The sequence below is a fragment of the Petromyzon marinus genome, chromosome 17 (assembly GCF_048934315.1).
Source record: "Petromyzon marinus isolate PM22_M1 ecotype Great Lakes invasive population chromosome 17, UKy_Petmar_22M1.pri1.0, whole genome shotgun sequence".
Classification (NCBI taxonomy): Eukaryota; Metazoa; Chordata; class Hyperoartia; order Petromyzontiformes; family Petromyzontidae; genus Petromyzon; species Petromyzon marinus.
In genome coordinates, this window is record NC_133683.1 from 10,423,833 (window position 1) to 10,446,723 (window position 22,891).

The 22,891-nt window shown below is 50.6% G+C and overlaps 2 protein-coding genes across 2 annotated transcripts in view; one reads left to right on the forward strand and one right to left on the reverse strand.

The window, feature by feature from the left end:
- The first annotated feature begins 528 nt into the window (after positions 1-528).
- PIGH (phosphatidylinositol glycan anchor biosynthesis class H) lies at positions 529-7,129 on the forward strand. Its single transcript, XM_032956201.2, has 4 exons — positions 529-1,022; positions 3,793-4,002; positions 4,497-4,580; positions 6,084-7,129. The coding sequence occupies exons 1-4, from the start codon at positions 864-866 to the stop codon at positions 6,213-6,215; spliced, it is 585 nt and encodes a 194-aa protein (XP_032812092.1). The 5' UTR covers positions 529-863; the 3' UTR covers positions 6,216-7,129.
- Positions 7,130-20,432: 13,303 nt separating this feature from the next.
- LOC116943363 (uncharacterized) overlaps positions 20,433-22,891 on the reverse strand; it is a 40,563-nt gene continuing 38,104 nt past the window's right edge. The window contains exons 7-9 of the mRNA XM_076067598.1: positions 22,209-22,423; positions 21,073-21,178; positions 20,433-20,838 (exon numbers count right to left, since the gene is read on the reverse strand). Of these exons, the coding sequence (XP_075923713.1) occupies positions 20,771-20,838; positions 21,073-21,178; positions 22,209-22,423 (389 nt within the window). The 3' untranslated portion in view covers positions 20,433-20,770. The remainder of the gene's footprint in view (positions 20,839-21,072; positions 21,179-22,208; positions 22,424-22,891) is intronic.

Genomic DNA, 22,891 nt, shown 5'->3' on the forward strand with positions numbered 1-22,891 from the left:
TAAAATAATAAAAATATAAAACAAAATTACGTTTTGACTGCAACACAAGCAATCATCATCCCTTCAACGTGACTTTACTGAAAGAACCAAAAATATGAATCCCTGCAGCCACGAAAGCTTTAAATCAAATGATAATAACCTGTTGGCTTTCCAGACATATTACAAATGGCCTGGAAAGCCAACAGGAAGCCGATGGACTACAACACACGTACATTTGTTTTTTTGTACGTGAAGACACGTGCGAATATTTGCAGTCTTCGACGCTAATTATTATTTTCCATCTTGGCCCCTCTCTATGGATGTGTAGTGAAGGGCCACTGGCCGAAACGTCGCCAATTCATTTTTTATATATATAATGCCGCAGCGTTGAGCGTTGTTTTTAGTTTCTGCACCACTGCCAAAGCAGCAGCAGCAGCACCAACTCGCCCACTGTACATGCTGTACAGTACAGTAACTGTACAGGGATCCCCTTGCGTCAAATGACCGCGGTCCCTTCATGGTTTCTTGCCGGGGCCAACAAACCCCGCCCCCCCCGACAAGATCCGCGTCAAATTGACACGGACCCTGAGGGACGCGGTGTCGCTCAGCAGCGTGACACTCACCACTCGCTCACCATTCCTCACCACTCGCTCACCCCTCCTCGCTGTCACCACACGAGAGAGGAGGACCCACCCCGACACTCACTCACACACTTACCCCTCGCTCACACAACAACAACACAACCACCACCTTCACCGCGGGAAAGAGGGAACAGAAGAGAGTCGCCCATCCCTCACCCCTCGCTCTCACAACAACAACAAACACAATAACAACAACAACAAACACGACTACTACTACAACAACAACCAACACGAGAGCGCGCCATGGAGAGCGGCTCGCCACCGCCTTGGCTGAGCGCCGCGCGGCCGGGCCCGCTGAGCCGCGAGCTGACGCTGAGCGGGCCCCGCGTGACGCTGGGCGCGCTCCTGGCCGCCACGTGCGGCCTGTGGGTCGCGGCCTACGCCACGCACCTCCTGCTGCAGGTGCCTCGGCCGGGTCGTCGGTGCTTCGGGCGGGGGGCACGGGGCACGACGCCTCCACACACGGGAGGGTGGGCTGGGGGTGCGGGACGCTGAATTATTAATTGGCCGATGAGTATATATAGAGGAGCGCAGAGCTTGGGCAATTGTTGTTTGGTTGGTTAGCGGCGGATTCATTCAATTAGTGGCATCCCAAACTCTCACGGTGGTGCTAATGTATTTTTGATGCTATTTGCGAGCTTGCACAGCTTTACATTGTATGCTAATTCCTTTGCCAAGCGCGTCTTTTCTGTTTACCCACCCACAGCTTAAAGGAGGCGACCTGCGCTTGACCTTTTTTTTTCCACTCCAACGCTGTCCTCTGGACAGGTTGGCCCCTTCACCTGATGAAGGCCACTTGTGTTGTGGTCGAAACGTCGTGATTTTTGTTGTTTTATTTTTTTTACCTACGTGACTTTACCGAATAGAACCAGAGTATGGATCCTTGCAGTCACGAAAGCTTCAAATCTAGAAGCGGCGGATTGTTGCAGCCGCGTGGCTGCTGCTGCTGCTGTGGGTGCCTCGAGCAGACGGAGGTGGTTTAGGGGGCGCTGCACGCACGGGAGGGGGGGGAAGGCTGAATCATTAATTTGCCGGAACGTCTTGATATACAGAGGAGCACAAAGCTTGGGCAGTCGTAGGTGGTGTCGGCTGCTGGCTGCGGTCTTTCTGCTTTGTAGTTCTCCCGCTACAAATAATACGTTATTTAAATAATACATTTAATTAACGTATTATTTGATTATTCGCTTCCATGCAGTACTAAGACGGTAGCTATTCGAAAGGTTAAAGTAATTTTGATTTATTTCGATAGGTTGTTTAATTAGTCTTGGCCGGTAGTAGTTTAGTTTTGCACGAAACTTCAACATCTAAATCAATTGAGTGTCCGTGTTGGCACGCGTGTTCTGCTACTGCTGACAGTTGCATTTGGGATAATTGAATATTTATCTGATGTTCTTTTAGTCTCGTGCTGATCATTCGTCCTGTTTGCCCAACATAAAAGCCTTTAGAGAATTGAGAGGAAATAAAGATATCCAAATTCTTGCTGCTGATAAGGACCGATCGACTGTTGTGATGCCCCATGAGGACATAAAATACAGATTTTAATATCTGTCACAAACAGATGTGAAGCTATCAACACAAGGTGTGCACAGGATTAACCGCACGTGTGGTAAATGTTATGTTGGGCAGACAGGACGAATGATCAGCACGAGACTCAAAAAAACATCAGAGAAATATTAAATTCTCCCAAATACAACTGTCAGCAGTAGCAGACGTGCCAACAAGGACACTCCATTGATTTGTGCAAAAACTAGCTCCTACTGGCCAAGACTCATTAGAGAGAATCTATCGAAATTGAAAGAAATCAAAATAACTTAAACCGTTCGGATAGCTACCGCCTTAGTGCTGCGTGGAAGCGAATCATCAAACAATACATTATTATTTAAGTGCATGCCTACAAAGGGCAGCGTACATCAATAGGGATTACCCTTGGTAGGGCTATTTTAATCAACACAATAGACAAGAAGGACAAGTTCAAAGGGCTCGCATAATATGCACATGCATCATGTGCGTTGCCTCAGTAATCCCGCCCCCCCCCCATCATTGTGCAAGAGCGCAGAAGGGTGGTCACCACATCTACGCCTCTATATAAGGAACGAAACCGGTGGACTTCTCCACAAATCTGGCTGTCGCCTGATGAAGCTAGTTGTAATTACTGGCGAAACGTCGTACTCAGTTTGTAAATGTTGTGGCTTGGCTCTCCAACACACCGGTGTGCTGTACTAGTGACGAACCCTTACTAGTTGGCTGTGTCGGGTGGTGGCAGGTTTAAACGACACATTTATGTACACGATCTAACCCAAAAACCTCTATGATGGATGATATTGGTCACGAAAGCCTACGTGTTAAACTTTCCCAACTCATCCCGCACATGGCAAACGTGTCCCCGCTGCAGACAATAGCGCATTGCAGGGTTTACTGCGAAACGTTGAACCGCATAACAGCCTCAGAGGTGGAATTAAGTCGAATTAAGAGCAGAACTAAATTTAATGTGATGCTTTGTGTCGTCATTGATGACCGGCCTGAGACCCATTAACTCGCTACACTTGAGAAACAGTTTAATGATGGTCAGCTGAAACACAAATTGGAACCCAGGATGTCAGTGGTGCCAGCTCAGCCTCTGATGCACCCAGTAACCTTGATTACAGAGCAATATTTATACAGTAAAACCGTGGATTGCGAGCATAATTCGTTCCGGAAACGTGTTTGTAATCCAAAGCACTCGTATATCAAAGCACTCGTGTATCAGTTGTGATCACGTGACGCTCGGCAGACAAAGCGTACTACACGTGCTACTCGTATTGCAAGACCTTCGCTCGTTTATAAAATGAATATTTTCAAAAATTTGCTCGTCTTGCAAAACACTAGCAGACCAAGTTACTCGCAATCCAAGGTTTCACGGTAATGGTGACTACAACACAAATGTTCATTACCCTGCAGAGCCTCAATTACGACATTCAAAATTGTTAACCACGAGCTATCCACTGCTGGACGAAGGCACGATCCATCTGCACGTGAACCGATTTAATCGCTCCACTTCTGCTGTGGCCATGGCGTTTCCCTCTTTCGGCTGGCATTCCGTCACCAGTCTCAAAGGGTTGTGCGTGCACACACTACGCCGTGGTGTGTGTGTGAGCTTATGTTGTCATTCGACGGTGTATTTATTTTCTTTCAGAGCACCGCGGTGCTCACCGTCTTCATCCTGGTGTTTATGGTGTCGCTGATGGCCTACCTGCACGTGGTGAAGGTGGAGCACGAGTGCGTGCTCCTCATCGCCGCCACGGGCGTGCAGCTCACGCGCCACTATGCATCAGGGCGCCAGCAAGCCACCTTCATTGAGATGGCGCGCGTCAAGGACATCGTCATCAACGAGGTCATCCATGCGGTCAGTTGCGGGCATCACGTGGTGCCCGCACGCGCACGCGTAGTGCCCCAGTGGTGGTGCGTCAGCCGCTTTGTTGCAGAGGTTGGCACGTCCGGCAAAGCCACCCCGGTTAATACTGCGGTGCATGTTTACTGTAAAATGTCACAAGCCATCGGCTTTAGAGCGGATGTTAAAGATCCCATGACTTAGTCCGAAGAAAGAGTAGGTAATTGCATGTCGGCGTTGCGGTCTGAATTTTTTAAATACAAAAAGATGACTCGGCAAATCTCTTGCTAAACAGAGCACGCATTGTCCCTGCTGCGGAATTGTCTCGAGACTTGGTGAGGCTTTCCTGGATCAACAAAGGATATTACTTTATTACTAACATCGGCACGTGCCAGTTTATGCACGCTTCCTTTACAAGGCTGTCACGGAACGTACATCCCTGTCTATGCTCTGTTGTACGCTCTGGCTTTAAATTGGTAACCAGTTGAATTTGCCGTTTTGTTTTGTAGCAGCAAGTGCTGTACCACATGAGTATCCTGCTGAAGGATCCCGCTTCCCCTGAGAGGATCTCCGGCATCATCCCCGTGTTTGCGGTGAGACTACAGCCCACCGCACATGAGCACCGTCCGGCAGCGTGCCGGTGAACCGTCCAAAGCTGCGGTGTTCAACATTCACAGCGCCCTCTTTGGGTTCTTCAACTGGTAACCCCGCGGGCCAAATCTGTCCTAGGGTCCACCAAGTTCTGTCAAGCCGAGATATATATTGTTTATATATATTTTAACATAGTTGCTGAGCACAGGCCCAAAGGTGTAAAACACCAAGCGGCCAGCAACAAACAGCACTGTCGAAGTTGTAACAGGTCAAGAGTTAACGGGTGGCGCGGTCTCCGTCCATCCCTTTCGTGGTGTCACCGTATCATCGGACGTCCCCAGTGACGGTGCAGCGTGGGTGCAGTACCTTCGCCGAGACGCCGGCAAGGAACCTACAGCGCCGCAGACATTCTCGGCCGAGGACACTCGTCCAGATGGATGCAATGGTCCTGGGTGGACCTCTTTAGCGGCCGTAGTTTTGAATGGGACATGAACCAAAACATTTGTCAGGCTACAGGGGCATCCCTATTGTGGGGGGGGGGGGTGGTGAGGGTTGAGTGAACTTGCACTTGTGGGCGAACTGGTGAGCCAGAGAGCTAACATGCTCAATGTTTAGTGCAGTCGTCTCACAATCAGGAGGTCCATTTGGGGGTCAACACAGTCCATTTGGGGGTCAACTCAGGCCATCTTTCCTTCGGGATTGGTAAAGAGTCAATGCAGTTGTTCGGTGTGATCGCCACAAGGGATCGGACCGCTACGTCTCGGCAGGAGTCATCCTCTCGGGGGGTGTTTCTCCCTTGGGCTGCCATTCCATCGCGAGTCTCGTCCATCAGCCACCGTCATTTCCATCGATGTTGTCCCCGGCACGTGGAGCGAAATGTCGGACATTAAACCCATCGACACGTGGCACAACCTGAAAAGACAATCGGTGAGCTGCCCAGCGGCAGGGCAACCGCAGCATGCCACAGTTAGAACCACTCAGTGGTTGTTACTCTTTGGTTCTATTCGGTAAAGTCACGTAGGTAAAAAATAAAACAAAAAATCACGACGTTTCGGCCACAACACAAGTGGCCTTCAGCAGGTGAAGGGACCGGACTGTCCAGAGGACAGCGTTGGAGTGAAGAAAGCCAAGCGCAGGTCGCCTCCTTTAAGCTGTGAGGGGGTAAACAGAAAACGCCTTGACAAAGGAAATTAGCATAAAATGTACTACTGTGAAAGCTTGGAATTGGCATAAAATTATATTACACCACCTTGGGAGTTTGGAATGCCACTACTTGAATAAATATACTGTACCATTGAAAATTAGTTTAATGTTTGGTTCGATTTAGAACAGCTTCAAATCTAGAACCACTCAGTGGTTGTCCGCTGTAGAGACTGGACCCTGCAGTAGGAACGTGGAATTTCTACCAAACGTTCAGAGGCCCCAAAAGGAGCCGAGTGCTAACCCGACTGCGTCGCCAACGATTTCTCTTGTGCTGACGTCACCTGTGTTCCTGTTCCACGCAGAAGTTTAAACCACGACTCGACTGCCTCGTGGAAGTCTATCGGACCTGCCAGGAAGTGCTGCGGATGTCGGCGTCTGACAGCGCGGTGTTCAGCGGCGGTGGTGTTGGCGGCGGCGCTGGGATCAGAGACTGACGCAAAGCACGTTCAAGAACTATGTTCACCGCACCGCCAGCAGCAGAAGCTGGCTTGTCCCACGTGCTGTATTTACACACACATCTCATTTCTCCAGGCACAACATGGCCAGGTTACTTAAATGCAGCCAAATGTATATTTTGACGACTACATCATAGACTATCGCCATCATCAGCCATGTTCTATGTTCACTTCCGGATGAAGGCTCCCCCCCTCCCATGCCTTCACCATTACTCATGGTCCTGCGATGCCACAATGGATCCGATTGCTCCATCTCCACGGTGGTCGTCCCCTTTAGTGTTCTCCCATTTGCCCATCAGCCATCCTCTTCCCTTTCCAGAGACGTTCTCTTCACCAGCACCATTAAACAAGCAAGATGCCTCGGATTCACATTGTTCCCAGATCCATGTCGCTCCTCCTGTCACCCGGTGTCACGTGCCTAATTAGCTCATGCAGCTAATTAGGCACGTGACGAATCCTCAGTTCCTACTCGCACGAAGGTCAGGTCGCATCGCGTTGTGCCAAGCGTCAAATTGTTTTCAGTTTTGTGCGCGTAACCACCCTGCAGCCGTGAGAGGCACGATGGTCACAGCAGTCGCCCGATCATGGATGCAAATCACGACGGAATCGCAACGCCTGCATCACGTTGCGCGGGGGTGAGGCAATCGCCGCGTTGCATACCTCGAAACGGGGATTCTGTTTTATGAAGTTGCTTTCATTTGTGCCTCGTGTGAATTCTGCAAGGCGTATTTTTCACAGAGATATTTAAAGCGGGAACTTTTTCCAGTGTGTTGTTGACACTGCAGTGTACTGAGTGGGATCCTAGGCCAGACGATAGCATGCGAGTAAAAACTTTGACATTATTTCCTTAATAATAAAATCATCGTTTTATGAACCACAGTTCTCTCCGTATACATTACCGATTGGCGTGATTTTTTAATTGTTGGCTCAAGCAGATAAGTACTTGTAAAAGAAAATTGTCGCGTAAATGTTATCTATTGATGAATCGATAGCAAGGGAAGTTACTTGTTGACTTTTGTACAGAGTCGTATTTTTGATTTGCGTGATATGAAAAAAGGGCCATTGCCCAAAATGTCGGCGGGTGTAGTACCAGCCCTAGCGGGGCTTGGTGAGCGCTGGGATAGTGAGGGCACCACGTATAGCGTGCAGTGCGGGCTCCCACGAGGGGGAGCGGGAGAGTGTCAGCCCGGGGACAGGGTTGCCCCGGGCCATGGCACTCTGGTTGACCCTGCAGACACGTGATCTGGAGTGTCCACAGAGGCCCCCATGTGGGGGGACGAGGGGGTGATCACGTGTCCGGGGAGAGCTCTCGAGAGGGATCGATGGGGAGCTGGAAGGCTCCAGAAGGCGGGCGGGGCCAAGGGCGGAGCGGCCGCGACCCGTGGGGGGATATAAGGCGGGTCCCTGAGAGGGACCGGGGTCGCAGCATTCTACAAGCTGAGGCTCCACGTCCACCAGCTGAAGCACGCTACATCTCGAGCTGGAAGCTCTACGTCCTAGGAGGCATACACATGGTCACGGACCCGAGTGAGGGCCCGACCCTTCGTAGCAGTAACTCCCATGTATAGTGTAATTAGCTGGGTGGTCACCACCCTAGGCTGTATCTGGCGAAGGGGTAGTTACCCCTTTGTGTCACGGTGTTACAAATAAATGTGTTGCCTCTAAAAGGAACAACGTCTGCGACTCAGTTGGACTCACTACACATTGATTAACCATGTTTCTTTAGATAGTGTTTATAATGTCGATAGCTTTATGTATTAATATCCATTGTTTAAATATTACAAAGTAGGTTTTTTTGGGTGAAAAAAGGTAACTTCCGATGCAATCAGAATGAATTAAGCCTTTAACGTGCATTTCCTATACTCGTTTAACAACCAAATCCATTTACGACTGGTTTCGTGGAACCAATTACCGTCGTTAAGAGGGGTTTGCCTGTTTACAGGCCACAGTGTTATTGATGAACGTGAGGTTTTTGCTGTAAATTGTGTATTTGCACCACTGCATCACCAACTTAAGGACAACGTATATGGGTGCACCAAAGTTTACATCCTTGAAAATGCTATGAAAGTCGCAAACCAAAAAAACAACCACTGCTACCTACTTACACTTGCGCACCTGGGGCTGCGTTCGATGGTCAAACGCACCATTCCCGCACCTCCGATAAGCACGGTTGGCCACGTACGGGAAAAAAATAAGTTCAACATACAACATGACACACGTGACACGATCGATATCGCTACTCGTGCATTGAATCTGTAAAGCAAGGAATGACGATGCAGCAGCGCTACTGCTGTGGTGCTGCGATTGATCGTAACTGCAAGTCATCGTTAACGTAGTTTCAGACGTGGTCCCGGGGGCCTGGAATGCGCGGCCCAGGTTTACCATTTAAAAGCTAAATAACTTTGTTTACATTTTGTTTTTGGATTAGGTACAACAACAGAAAGCCGAGCGTCGCCAATGTTTCCCGCAGTTATATATCACGTCGACGGTCGTCATATGATTTGACAACAAGGTGAACTCGCACTGCACGAACCGAATTTTCCAAATCGCATTACCAAGCGTTGATGCCAAGGCCATGGAATTCAGCATTTTGCCAGCGGAGTCCCAAGTGTGGGTTTGTGTGCCAGTTTTATTTTGTTTTAACAGCTAAGGCCCACTAAAACAGTGTGACTCTTTTTCAGAAGCGACCTGGCCACAAATGATATCTCAACAAAGTGGCTTATCGCGGGGAATTGTATAGCAGCCAAATAGACACACGCAAACTCCAAATGTACAGCAGCAGGCGTCAGTGCCGGGATTTAACCCACGACCTCCTGCATACCGGACGAGGCAGTTAACATCTCGCCTCTGCAACGCCCCAGTTGGGAAGGTGGCAATGGTAGATCCGTCTCTCCCCGCAAGCACAATGTCGGATCAATCAAGATGGCGCCGATGATGGCAGCCTCGGCCGGTTGGTGTGCCCTGTTTTGTCCAGTTTTGTCTTGTTTTGTCTTGAGAGGGGCTTGCTGTTCAACACACTCGTGCTGGTGAGAGAGGCCTGCTGTTCATCACACCCGTGCTGGTGAGAGAGGCCTGCTGTTTTGGGGCCTGCTGTTCATCACACCCGTGCTGGTGAGAGAGGCCTGCTGTTCAGTACACCCGTGTTGAGGGGCCTGCTGTTCAGCACACCCTTGCTGGTGAGAGAGGCCTGCTGTTCAACACACCCGTGCTGGTGAGAGGGGCCTGCTTTTCAGCACACCCGTGCTGGTGAGAGGGGCCTGCTGTTCAGCACACCCGTGCTGGTGAGAGAGGCCTGCTGTTCAGCTCACACGTGTTGAGGGGCCTGCTGTTCAGCACACCCGTGCTGGTGAGAGGGGCCTGCTGTTCATCACATCCGTGTTGGTGAGAGGGGCCTGCTGTTCAGCACACCGGTGCTGGTGAGAGAGGCCTGCTGTTCAGCACACCCGTGTTGAGGGGCCTGCTGTTCAGCACACCCGTGCTGGTGAGAGGGGCCTGCTGTTGAGGGGCCTACTGTTCAGCACACCCGTGTTGGTGAGAGAGGCCTGCTGTTCAGCACACCCGTGTTGAGGGGCCTACTGTTCAGCACACCCGTGCTGGTGAGAGGGGCCTGCTGTTCAACAGACCCGTGCTGGTGAGAGGGGCCTACTGTTCAGCACACCCGTGCTGGTGAGAGGGGCCTGCTGTTCAACACACCCGTGCTGGTGAGAGGGGCCTGCTGTTCAACACACCCGTGCTGGTGAGAGGGGCCTGCTGTTCAACACACCCGTGCTGGTGAGAGGGGCCTGCTGTTCATCACACCCGTGCTGGTGAGAGAGGCCTACTATTCATCACACCCGTGCTGGTGTGAGGGGCGTGCTGTTCATCACCCCCGTGTTGGTGAGAGGGGCCTGCTGTTCACTCCCATGCTGGTGAGAGAGGCCTACTGTTCATCACACCCGTGTTGGTGAGAGGGGCCTGCTGTTCACCACTCCCATGCTGGTGAGAGGGGCCTACTGTTCAACACACCAGTGCTGGTGAGAGAGTCCTGCTGTTCAGCACACCCGTGCTGGTGCGAAGATGGCGCTGATGATGGTAGCCTCAGCCGGTCGGTGCGCCCTGTTTTGTCTTGTTTTGTCTGTCAATTCAGTGTTTTGCCAAGATTTTCGGAGTTCTCTAACAAGAGACGAACTTTTAAATATCAGGGAAACAACTCCTGTGGATTTAATTCCTACTTTTCTGCTTCCAGCGGCAGAATTAGTAGGCATTCTAGTCAATGCCGCGCTAGGCTTTGCTCAAGCAACGAAACGCCGCCCAAGGGGTAAACGGTCGGGGGCTCTAGTACGGCTACGCAGACGCGGGATCCGAACAGTGCTTCCGAGCTTTTTCCTCTCCAACGTACGTTCACTGTACAACAAAATGGATGAACTTCAGCTACTGATGGTAAAAAACAAAGACTTTCTTTCAGCTTCTGCATTGTGCTTCACGGAAACATGGCTGTGTGATTTGATTCCGGACACTTCGCTACAACTAGCAGGATTCCATCTTGTAAGATCGGATCGTGACATAGCACTCTCCGGCAAGACGAAAGGCGGTGGTATTTGTTTTTACATTAACAGTGGCTGGTGTGTAGATGTCACAGTGATTCTGCAACATTGTTCTCCACTCCTTGAATCAATTTTTATAACCTGTAAACCGTTTTACTCGCCTCGCGAGTTCGCGTCGCTCATTTTGGTCGGAGTTTATTTGCCGCCTTGTCCTCAGGTTAAAGAAGCCCAACGCATGCTCGCCGATCAGATTCTGAGTGTGGAGCGAGCAAATCCAGATTCGTTGGTTATCGTACTTGGCGACTTTAACAAAGGTAATCTCAGCCACGAACTCCCCAAATACATACAATTCATTAAATGCCCAACCAGAGAAGGGAACACTCTGGATCACTGCTACACTACAGTCAGTAGAGCCTACCATGCCGTTCCCCGAGCAGCACTAGGACACTCTGACCATGCCATGGTCCACCTGATTCCTGCATACAGGCAGAAACTAAAACTCTGTAAACCTGCTGTGAGGACATCTAAACAGTGGACCAGTGAGGCTGTGGAAGATTTGCGGGCGTGCTTAGACTGTACTGACTGGGATATGTTCACGACTGCTACCAATAGTCTGGATGAACTCACAGAGGCTGTGACGTCCTACATCAGCTTCTGTGAGGACTGCTGTATCCCAACACGTACCAGGGTGAACTTTAACAACAATAAGCCCTGGTTCTCAGCAAAGCTCAGAAGGTTGAGGTTGGAGAAGGAGGAAGCGTTTAGGAGTGGAGATAGAGACAGATTCAAGGAGTCGAAGAACAGGTTTAGCAAAGCGGTGAGAGAGGCTAAACGACTGTACTCAGAGAGACTAAAACACCAGTTCTCTACAAACGACGCTGCTTCTGTCTGGAGAGGGCTCAGGCAGATCACCAACTACAAACCCAGAGCCCCCCACACCACTAACGACTCCCGCCTAGCCAACGACCTGAACGAGTTCTACTGTAGATTTGAAAGACAATTGGACTGTCCTGAACCACCCCTTCCAACCCAAGAGGCCCCATCCCCCACCAATACCACAGAGACGACTATCTCCTTTCAGGAGGAAGAAGTTAATAGACTTTTCAAGAGGCAGAATCCACGCAAAGCAGCCGGGCCGGACTCTGTCTCTCCAGCCACCCTCAGGCACTGCGCTGACCAGCTGTCTCCGGTGTTCACCAACATCTTTAACACCTCCCTGGAGACATGCCATGTACCAGCCTGTCTCAAGTCCTCCACCATCATCCCTGTGCCCAAAAAGCTAAGGCCAACAGGACTAAATGATTACAGACCGGTCGCCCTTACATCTGTGGTAATGAAGTCTTTTGAGCGCCTGGTCCTGGCACACCTCAAAGCCATCACAGACCCTCTCCTGGACCCCCTTCAGTTTGCCTACAGAGCCAACAGGTCTGTGGACGATGCAGTTAACATGGCCCTCCACTTCACCCTACAGCATCTGGACGCCCCAGCATCCTACGCCAGGATCCTGTTTGTGGACTTCAGCTCTGCCTTCAACACCATCATCCCTGCCCTGCTTCAGGACAAGCTCTTCCAGCTGAACGTGCCATACACCACCTGTAAATGGATCACAGACTTCCTGTCTGACAGGAAGCAGTGCGTTAAGCTGGGAACACAAGTCTCTGGCTCCAGGTCCATCAGCACCGGAACTCCTCAGGGCTGCGTCCTTTCCCCTTTGCTCTTCTCCCTGTATACCAACAGCTGCACCTCCAATCATCTGTCCGTCAAACTATTGAAGTTTGCGGATGACACCACCCTCATTGGGCTGATCTCTGGTGGGGATGAGTCTGACTATAGGTGGGAAGCTGACAATCTGGTGACCTGGTGTAGCCAGAACAACTTAGAGCTAAATGCTCTAAAGACAGTTGAGATGGTTGTGGACTTCAGGAAGAATACAGCACCACTCACCCCCATCACCCTGTTAGACTCCCCAGTAAAAAATGTAGAGTCCTTCCGCTTCCTGGGCACTATTCTCTCCCGGGACCTCAAGTGGGAATTGAACATCAGCTCCCTCACCAAGAAAGCTCAACAGAGGATGTACTTTCTACGGCAGCTGAAGAAATTCAACCTGCCAAAGACAATGATGGTGCAATTCTATACAGCGATCATTGAATCCATCCTCACCTCCTCCATAACCGTCTGGTACGCTGCTGCCACTGCCAAGGACAAGAGCAGACTGCAGCGTATCATCCACACTGCTGAGAAGGTAATTGCCTGCAATCTACCGACCCTCGAGGACCTGCACACGACAAGGTCTATGAGGCGAGCGAGGAAGATTATGGCCGATTTCTCCCACCCTGGACACTCTCTGTTTCAGCTACTCCCCTCCGGCAGAAGGCTTCGGTCCATCAGGACCAAAACCTCACGCCATAAAAACAGTTTCTTCCCATCTGCTGCTGGCCTGTTAAACAAGGCCAAGGGCTAACACTGTTTTTAACATTTGATCTACATAACGACACGTTGCTGATATTAACTATGTTTCCCTATTTGTATTTTTAAATTATATCTTAAAGCTATTTTATATTCGATATTTATTTAATTTTATATACTTCAGCCCCTTAGTGTTAGACTTTTAACCCTTATTATAGTAAGACTTGTTTAAAACTTATTTAAGATTTTAGATTCCTATATGTTGAATGTATGCACCATCCTGCCAAAGTAAATTCCGTGTCGGTGTGAACTTACATGGCGAATAAAACCCTTTCTGATTCTGATTCCGGGGCGATGCACAAGCCTGCACCAGCAGTCCAGCCAAGCTGGCTGGCGTCTGCATTGATCTGCAATCCATGCCAACTCGCGATGCTTTCCCTCCCCCCCCATTAGGTCCTGAAAGCAAGGCAATGCACGTATGGTGCACATTGAGACTCTTAAGGAACGATCCTCCTATTCAGCCATGTATATTGCAGAGGCAAGTGCTGTTAGAGAGCGCCTATTAAGGCCGGCGCTGCGCCCGAGAGGCGCAGCGTGGTTGCATTTGGCTTCCAGCTGGTCGTCGTGTGTTACCCACTACAGCAGGTGCTCGTTTAAGGCCAAGCCGACTCTGGAGAAGCCCAGAACAGGTTCAGATGCCACTCGCGTGCACCTTGAATGGGAGTTGAACCCAGGTTCACGCACGGTATGAGCATTATATTAGTTGTAACGAAATATCACTGTCAGCCGTATTCGCTCCAAATATGAAGAAAAAATATTCACAAATAATTATCGAAGTGGGGTTATACGGAGCAAAATCAATCATCGCCACTTACTGCAGTGCCTACATACGGTCCGAAAGAAGTTCAACATGCATACATACAAAGGACATGGCAAGGACCCTGCTGGAATGAGTCATTTTCCCTTCCCACGCACCTCCAATTTTTGTCATTTGCCCGCACCTTCGATTAGCACGGTTGGCTACGTACAGTGCGATAGAAGTTCAACACACACACGAGACACAAGAGAGACACAGAGAGCCTTTCCTGTGTAATTCATATTAATAATTAATAACTGCCCTGATTTGCCCTTCAAATTTTAATTCACTCCTTTCCCAGGGGACCCACAGTTGGCCGCTGACTTGGCAATAAGAGAGCTGAAGTCATGTGGCTCAATCACCCACCGCAGGCAGATGCCCCCACGCCGCAGAGAATCTAAGCCGGGTCCCGAGACGGACCGGGGTTGTTGTTCATCCTGGAAAAAACCTTCGTCAACGTTCTCCGTTCAACGAGTCTCCAACGAGTGGACCCGGACCCAAGCTGTTGGTTCCGGTCCGTAGTAGCAGTTACGTAGTAACGAGTGTAGTTAACCTGGTGGTCACCACCAGGTTAACTACACTAGCTACGTAGTAACTAGTGTAGTAAATAGTGTAGTAACGAGTGTAGTTAGCCTGGTGGTGTTGTATACGGCCCTTTTTCCACAATTAATATCAATAATAATATTTGCCGATATATATTTTTTTTAATAGTAACCGAAATGATAAATGAAAACACACAAACCCAGACGACTAACAGCAAACAATAGCTGGAGATCGTAAAAAGGCCAATTAAAAAAATAAACAAATAATGCACTCCGGGGCAAAGGAAGGTTCGCGGTTATCTGCGAAATCGCCAGATGAACAAACCTCATTGATGTAACACTGGGTCGGGGTCACCAAGAGGGGAGGGGAAATTCCAAGCCGAAAGTTCGCCCCCCCCCCATTCCGTCAGCCGCAGACACAGGACGCCTGCACACAGATTCAAACAATTTCCCCCCTTCATTGCTCTTGGGGTAACGTTAAAAATGTAGAGCTTGGCAGCAATGAGTCAACATCATAGGGAGTTCCACACATTTACTGGGGCCAGGCTGCAATCCACATGACGGGGTGTTGCTTCGCATACATAGTATTAACACGGACGTTGTGCACCTTAATATTACATCACATCTCGCCGTTGCATAACCTTACAAGGCCAAGGAATGTGAATTCGCGCAGTCAAGGAAGTGAGGACAAACGCATATCTCTGACCTCGAGAGTGGAAGGCACGTATCCCAGTGTGCGGACTGTGTGAGCAAAGGAATAAACCCTTTGGAATATCGGAGGAAACGTCTAATGATGAACTGGTTGAATCACAAATCTTGGGAACATAAATCAAAGGAAATGTTTGTGCAGTGTTGAATCGGAGGTTGTCCAGAGGAGGTGAGGCAGACGGGTCAGGCTTGCGAGGCCAGAGAGAGGAAGAGAGCCTCCCGGCCGCCTTTGTCTTCCCGCAGCGCGGGATAACAGGAATTTAACACCAGAGCGAGGGAATTGCTTGTTGTTGCAAAGAGGGAGCCATCTGTACCCCACGGATGAAGGGATACCTTGGGGAGGGGACGGTGATCAATGGAGGGACGCAGATGTCTTGATGGGATGACACACACACGGACGCACACACACACACAGGCTACGCCCCACTGCGCAGAGCGGAGACTTTTTTTCGAATGTAACAGCTCAACCAGCATCTCGACAGACCAGTTCAACAAGTCAGTCAGCTCAGGGGCTACAGAAGAGGGCGGCGAGCGGCTGGCTCCAAGGAGCCCCGCGATCGACTAAGGATGGCGAGACTCGCAGGGTAGCGAGGTGCCACCGAGTGCGAGTTCAGAGCCGAAAGAAGAAGAAGTATCGCTAAAAGACTTTTATTCGACATTGAGTGCCAGCTGCCAGCGAGAGCGCATGCGACTTGGCTCATCCAGCAGCGGATAGAGCCTGACCAGCCGCCCGTGAGCAAAAGAGTCGGCGAACCAGCGGCGAGCGTGATCGTTCGCATCTCCACAGAGAGAGCGCGTGCGGCAGCTACTACAGCAGTGGAGAGAGACTGTATCTGCCAACACGAGCAGCCAACCCGATGCCCTGAGCAAGAGAACAAAGCAGTTCGTATCACCCTCCCCCACACTCTCACCCTCGCGACGCATCACCCGGCATCTGCTTCACGAAGACACACAACACGCATATCGGGACAATCAAGAAGATTGACATTCCAAGGTGGTGCATTAAATATCAACGGATCGTGAAGAACATTGCTGCCCATTGAGTTATGTGGATACGGTAACTTAGAAGTATTTGAGTCGTTCGTTTTTTTTATTGCATAATGTTGCATATGGATCAACGAATGAGTGCAGTAATGTGTGGGCAATTTCAAGTATAAGAATTTGCATATTAGAATGTTAAGGTTTTTGCTTAGAATAGCGTGCATGCATATTTTAACGACTCTCTCTATCACCAATTGGGCTCGCGTTACGTGGTGGAGTTAATCACATGTGCCGCTGCCAAAGTGAAACAACGCAATCGTTGATGGTTACTGTGTTGGTACTGTATTGACAATCCCAAGTCGAGAGCTGCATCTTCTAGAGTTAAGGTTTAGTTAGGAAATAAATTGATTAACGCAGAAGTGGTTGCGTGTTTCTCTCCGGAATTTCATGCGTAATAATCTTATTTATGAGAACTGTATTCTGCATTGAGATCTGAATTTGGAGACCTGACATAAACACACTAATACCCTCAGTAAATGTTAAAGCGAGAACAATTGTATTGCCGAGCGTTAATACAACGTTAAACAACGAAGCGAGTTACTCTGGCATGCTTGCCATTACACCTGCTTAACTTCATACGATTAATTAAATGATCCCGATTGATGATACGACCCTCGTCAGCGAGGCGGGGCCTAATTATCATAACGGCTCGCATTAGCATAATCACACCCACTCGCATAAATTAATACGGTTACCTATCCAATTAGCAAAATTTGTGCGCATAATTACAGCAATTAACATAATTTCGGATAATTACGCATTTTTCCAAAATTAACTTTTATTATTTTCAAAACAACCCCCTACCTCCTCGCGGTGCCAGACGGGCAACTCTGTCATGGACAGTGCTGTGGGGGGAGATCCAATTTTGATTGGCTCCTCCCCTCATGGCATATATGTCCACCACAGGGGCTAAACGGGGGCTCTGGACGGGTGCGAGGGGCTGGTAACCCCTCCACCTTCAATTAATTACCACGAAACCACGAATTAAACTGAAATATGTAACTAATAAGCTTGTGCCGGAGGCCCCGGGGGGCCAGGCGTCTATGACGTCTCCTGGCCAAACCCCAATTGGCGGAGCCAGGAGATTGAATACCTACCCTCGGGGCTACTCCAGAAACAACGAAAAGCCACTACGGGTGGCCACGTGGAATGTTCGAACGCTCACTGCAGAGGAGAGGCTGCCACTCCTCTGTCGGGAGCTGGACCGGTACCGCCTGGATCTATGGCGTCCTTCACACTTGGTAACTAGTGCAGCTAGTAGCCTTCACACTTGGTAACTAGTGCAGCTAGCCTGGTGGTCACCACCAGGCTAACTACACCAGTCACGTGGTAACTAGTGTAGCTAGCCTGATGGTCACCACCTGACTAACTACACCAGTCACGTGGTAACTAGTGTAGTTAACCTGGTGGTCACCACCAGGTTAACTACACCAGTCACGTGGTAACTAGTGTAGCTAGCCTGGTGGTCACCACCAGGCTAACTACACCAGTCACGTGGTAACTAGTGTAGCTAGCCTGGTGGTCACCACCTGGCTAACTACACCAGTCACGTGGTAACTAGTGTAGTTAGCCTGGTGGTCACCACCACAGGTTGTTATTCTGTTAAGGGGAAGTTAGCCCGTGTGTTGGAGTTGAATGAATGTGTTGCCTCCAAGCTGATGTCTGCGACTCAGTTGAACCCATTACATTATTGGTTATTATTCAAGGTTAAAGATGACAGCTTTGGTATTGAAAATACAAAACCAAGCCTCTCCTGGTGCCTCCTTATCCAGATGAGTGACACGGTCTTTCCGTCACAGCTCAGGTGAGATTTTGCAAAGCAGATTAATGGTTTTACTATGGTTAATAATACCAGAGATTTAAAGCTTTCGTGACTGCAGGAATTCATATTCTTGGGTCTTTCGCTAAAGTCACGTAGATAGGTTAAAAGAAAATATTTGTTTTATTTTCTTTGAACCTAGATAGGCGAACCTAGATAGGTGAACCTAGATAGGTTAAAAGAAAATAAAACAAATATTTTCTTTTAACCTATCTACGTGACTTTACCGATAGACCCAAGAATAATAATACCATCGTTAAGTATGGTGGGAGCAACTGGGAATTTGGCAGTATTTTAGTTGAATGTGACCAACTGTTATCACCCTAATAAAGATTTTTTTTAAGTCAGTGGTGATGGTGAAGTATCTGTCCGCTCAACGGCTTAACGTCCATTACGTTCGGCTTGTGATGCTATGAGTACGATGCATGAAGGGTGCTGTATTTTGAGCGAAAGATAACAAGTCATTAATAAAGCAAATGAGCAATGTAGGAGGCAAAACAGCTCCTTGCAGAATGCAAGTCGGTAGTTAAGGCGGTGTTCTTCATTGAAAGACCCACAGGCCACTGACGGCCCCTGACGTGTGGCCCCTGACAATAGAAAAAATGTGAAAACGCCACCCCTTGCAGACGGTGTGGCGGCCCTCACATTGATGATGTCTTATCGGCGAAAGTGGCCCCCCTCTTGAAAATGAGTGAAGAACCCTGGGTATCAGATTGACTCTCTGATAGATCAACATGGTAGTCAAAGGGGGGGGGGTAGTAGGAGTGGTTCACAGTGATTAGACCGTCGAGTCGGACATGCCAATTGGTGCATTTTGGACATCTGCATACTGCTGCAAAAAGATCAGACAGGAGTGGGAAAGAACGGGGCAGATTGAGGTAATCGGAAGGCTCGATGAGAAAGGTCTTGGCAACGGCGGTGGAACTCCACGCAGACCCCTTGGTAACGGCACCCCCAGAGGCAGGGCTCCAGTTTTGGGGGGCAGCACTAAAAAAAACACGCGCACACACACGTGCCTTTTGGTTTGTGATGTTGGGGGAGAACCCCGGCTGGGAGAGACGCGCAGCCCCAATCGGTGACAGAATCCTGCCCAGGGCACGCTTCGCATTGCTCAGGAGGAGCCCAAGCGGCGCAGGGCTGAAGTCCACCGCAGGGGCCGCCACGGTGGCGAGACGTTCACTTCCAACCCTGGTGTACAAGCTTGTGGGTTCGATGCCGACCCCGACACATTTGAAGTTTGCGTGTTCTACCCGTGGTCGCGTGGACGTTTCTCCAGGTCTTCCGGGTTTTTCCCTCCACGTTTAGAAACGTGCGTTTAAGAGTATTGAGCCGTTATAAAGTTCCACATAAGCCACTTCGCTGAGCTATCATTTGTGGCCAGGGTCGCTTTAAAAAAAATAGCTACATCGTTCAGTGGGCCTTACCTGCAAGATAAGACTGCAGTTTAGTTTAGAAGCGGCGGTGAATTGCATTGGGACCTTACTCGGAAACAAGCGGAGTTTTGCTGGCTAATCGGCGTCCCATGCGCCTCGGCAAAACGTCCCTCTGCGTTCTGCACCATTCGCAGCTCGACACGGTCAACCGCCTGGCCCCCTGCACTCTCTACGCAGGGTAGAATCCCGTGGGTTATTCCTTGAGGGCCATTCGCAGCTCGACACGGTCAACCGCCTGGCCCCCTGCACTCTCCACGCAGGGTAGAATCCCGTGGGTTATTCCTTGAGGGCCATTCGCAGCTCGGCACGGTCAACCGCCTGGCCCCCTGCACTCTCCACGCAGGGTAGAATCCCGTGGGTTATTCCTTGAGGGCCATTCGCAGCTCGACACGGTCAACCGCCTGGCCCCCTGCACTCTCCACGCAGGGTAGAATCCCGTGGGTTATTCCTTGAGGGCAGCGACAAACGTGCAACGAGGGGAAGACGCAACCAGATGGTGGCGACGATACGTTGACAGAGTGGGGAATTTGGAGGTCGGGCATCGTCGACTTTGTCACTACACAATTCACCGGAAGAGATGGCCAAGTGTGGTCAGCGATAATGGCGTTTGTCTTGGTTTGTATGTGTGTATATTTTTTTTCATACGTAACGATGGGTGGGTGGGATATGAGCTCAACGCCACTACGGGATGCGGGTGCCGTTCATCGTGCAGACGTGCACAGTGATGACACCGCTGCGCCAGCTCGTGCGGCAGCTAGGAAGCCAGATGGCCAGCAAATGAATAGTAGTGTGTATGGACTAGGATGAGGTTGTTACCAAAGTGTGAAGGACGCCAGACTACAACTGTTACCGCACACATAAACAGGTCGACTTTTGGGACTTTTATTTCCAATACGTTTTTAAAACAATTACAGCAAATCAGAACACGATGTGAAAAATTTGCAAAGTACTAATGTACTGTAAACCATTTTTTAAAGTGTTTATATTTTCAAACGCTCCTTAAAATGCAAACGTGAGACGTGAGTGCGTAAAACTTTTAAAACAGTAATATTAGTAGAAATGACAACGTGCATTAAACTATCTGCTAGTTTTGCCATCGAGTGCTTTCAAAAATGTGAATTGTGGGAAAAAAAATCGCGGGAGCGGTGCGTGGTGCAGTGAGGAGCAACGTGAAGTCAGCTGTACGTGGGGTGAGCCACTGCGGGGTCATGGAAAACGAGGCGGGTACGCTGATGAGCCCTGGAGGAGGCAGCTGGAAGGCAGCATCACCTTGCCTGCACGACGCACACGGGGGTGGCAACAGGTGAGGTGGGAGGCAACAGGTGAGGTGGGAGGCAACAGGTGAGGTGGGAGGCGGCTCCGGAGCACCGCTCGGCACCACGGACGTTTTCGATCGCCCGACGGGGGGGCGCTGCCGAGGCTCGGGAACAAATGAAACGGTGAAGACGAGACAAAGGAGAGCTGGACGGGCAGCACGGGGGAGCGTGTGGCGGGCGTGGAGCTCTTACTGAGGATGTTGTAGACGTGCCGACTCGCCACCTCCCGCGCTCCCACCTCGCTGGTGCTCAGAAGTTCGGGGAAGAAGCCGCCTTCTCCAATCCCGGAAATGGAAACCTGCACCGTGGAGGCGGTGGTGAGAGAGACGCGCGTCAGGGAACTCGCTTCGCGAGCGGAGTCGCGCGCTACCGGCACTTGCCAAGTGTCGGCAACCTGTCTCCCGTACCTCTGGAAGAGCACAGACACCAGGAATGGCAAGCTGGCGTCTCAGCCTCCTATAGCCTGCCCTGTCTCCCCACCACCTTCACGTCCCTCAGCGCATCACCATCAACGATATCACTACAATTATCTCCACCCCAAAAAAAGACTTCCACCCTCAATCCTCTGCCCACCGAACTCCTCCCTCACCGACAACTCATCCTGGCGCGTACATCACCAGTTTCGTCATTGCCTCCATCTCATCCAGCAGCGTTCCCTCAGCTCTCGAGACTGCTGCTGTGACATTCTGAATCGACGTGGTCTCGTCTGCTCGTTGGTTATAACTCCCTTAAGCTGTAGCCAAGAGTGAAGCACTCCTCATTGGCAAGACACAACTTTGGAGTAAAGACCCCAGCTTCAAAGTGCACTTTTAAACACTGCCACTACACTGGCCCCGATGCTGACCCACAGATACAACACCAGCGCACAGCCCGAACATGCCTTTTAACGATTTGAACAAACGAATCGGTGCATTTTTACATCCTGACCATTCATGTACTAAAGCTCACACCCAGACGGCGCTGCTGCGCTGGCTTGTGAATGTGACCGCACCGGGCGCACACGTGCGGCGAGTCGGCACGGGTGGATGGGTGCGTGAGCGCGACGGAGGGGTTTGACTTGCGACCGGGCGTGCTTGACCGTAAAACAAGCGCCGTCTGACTCACGGCGGACTTCAAAGAGTGGGCGACGCTTGCCGGCGTCACGGTCAACATTTTATAACGTCGCTCTCAAATTACTTATTTGGCAACATCGCCCCCAGCTGGTCGGTTCCGCTTACTCTTCGCGCCGCACAGGGACAGCCGCCACCGGGGGGGGGTCCGCTCCGGTCAGACTGCCACGGGGCAACGGGACGTGCGGCGGGAAACGAAGCGGCGACGACGGCGAGCACCTTATAGAGGAGGCCCACGGGTATCCCGCACTCCGAATGGGCGTGCAGCTCAAAGGTCGCGTCGCCGAGGCCGGCGCGCCGGCACAGCGCCCGCAGTCGCACCTCCCACGACAGCACGGCCGCCTCCGGCAGCACCTCGAAAGCGATGGGCACGGGCTGCAAGTGGCGCGGCACCCAACACAGCTTCGTGCGAGCCCCCCAGCCCTCGAACAGGCCTGGGACACGAGGCGGGGTGGGGGGGGGGTGGACGGGGCAGGGCGCGCGGCGGGTTCACGAGGGCCGTCGGGACGCGACTCGCGGCGACGGCCATCGTGACGACTTTACCGGGTGTCAAAGTGATTCAGACGTACGCCCCGACGACACAAGTGACGACGACGACGACGACGATATTACGGGCAGACCTAACGTGTGAAGGAATTAACCGGCCTCGACGATCGGAGATGAGAGGACGACGGGTAAATGTTTGCATCACAGCGGCAAACAAGACTGTGTCCATGAAGAGTTTGCAGCCAGCAGGGACAGGAAGATAATGACCACCTCTGTAACAATGAGTCGAGACAATGGACATGGATGCTCTCAAATGGAGACAGAAATTAAAATTACTTCATTCCCATGGACAAACCTCAGAGGTCTTCGCAAATTCAACACAGGAAGTGATCACAGGCTGGTGGAAGAGAACAAAA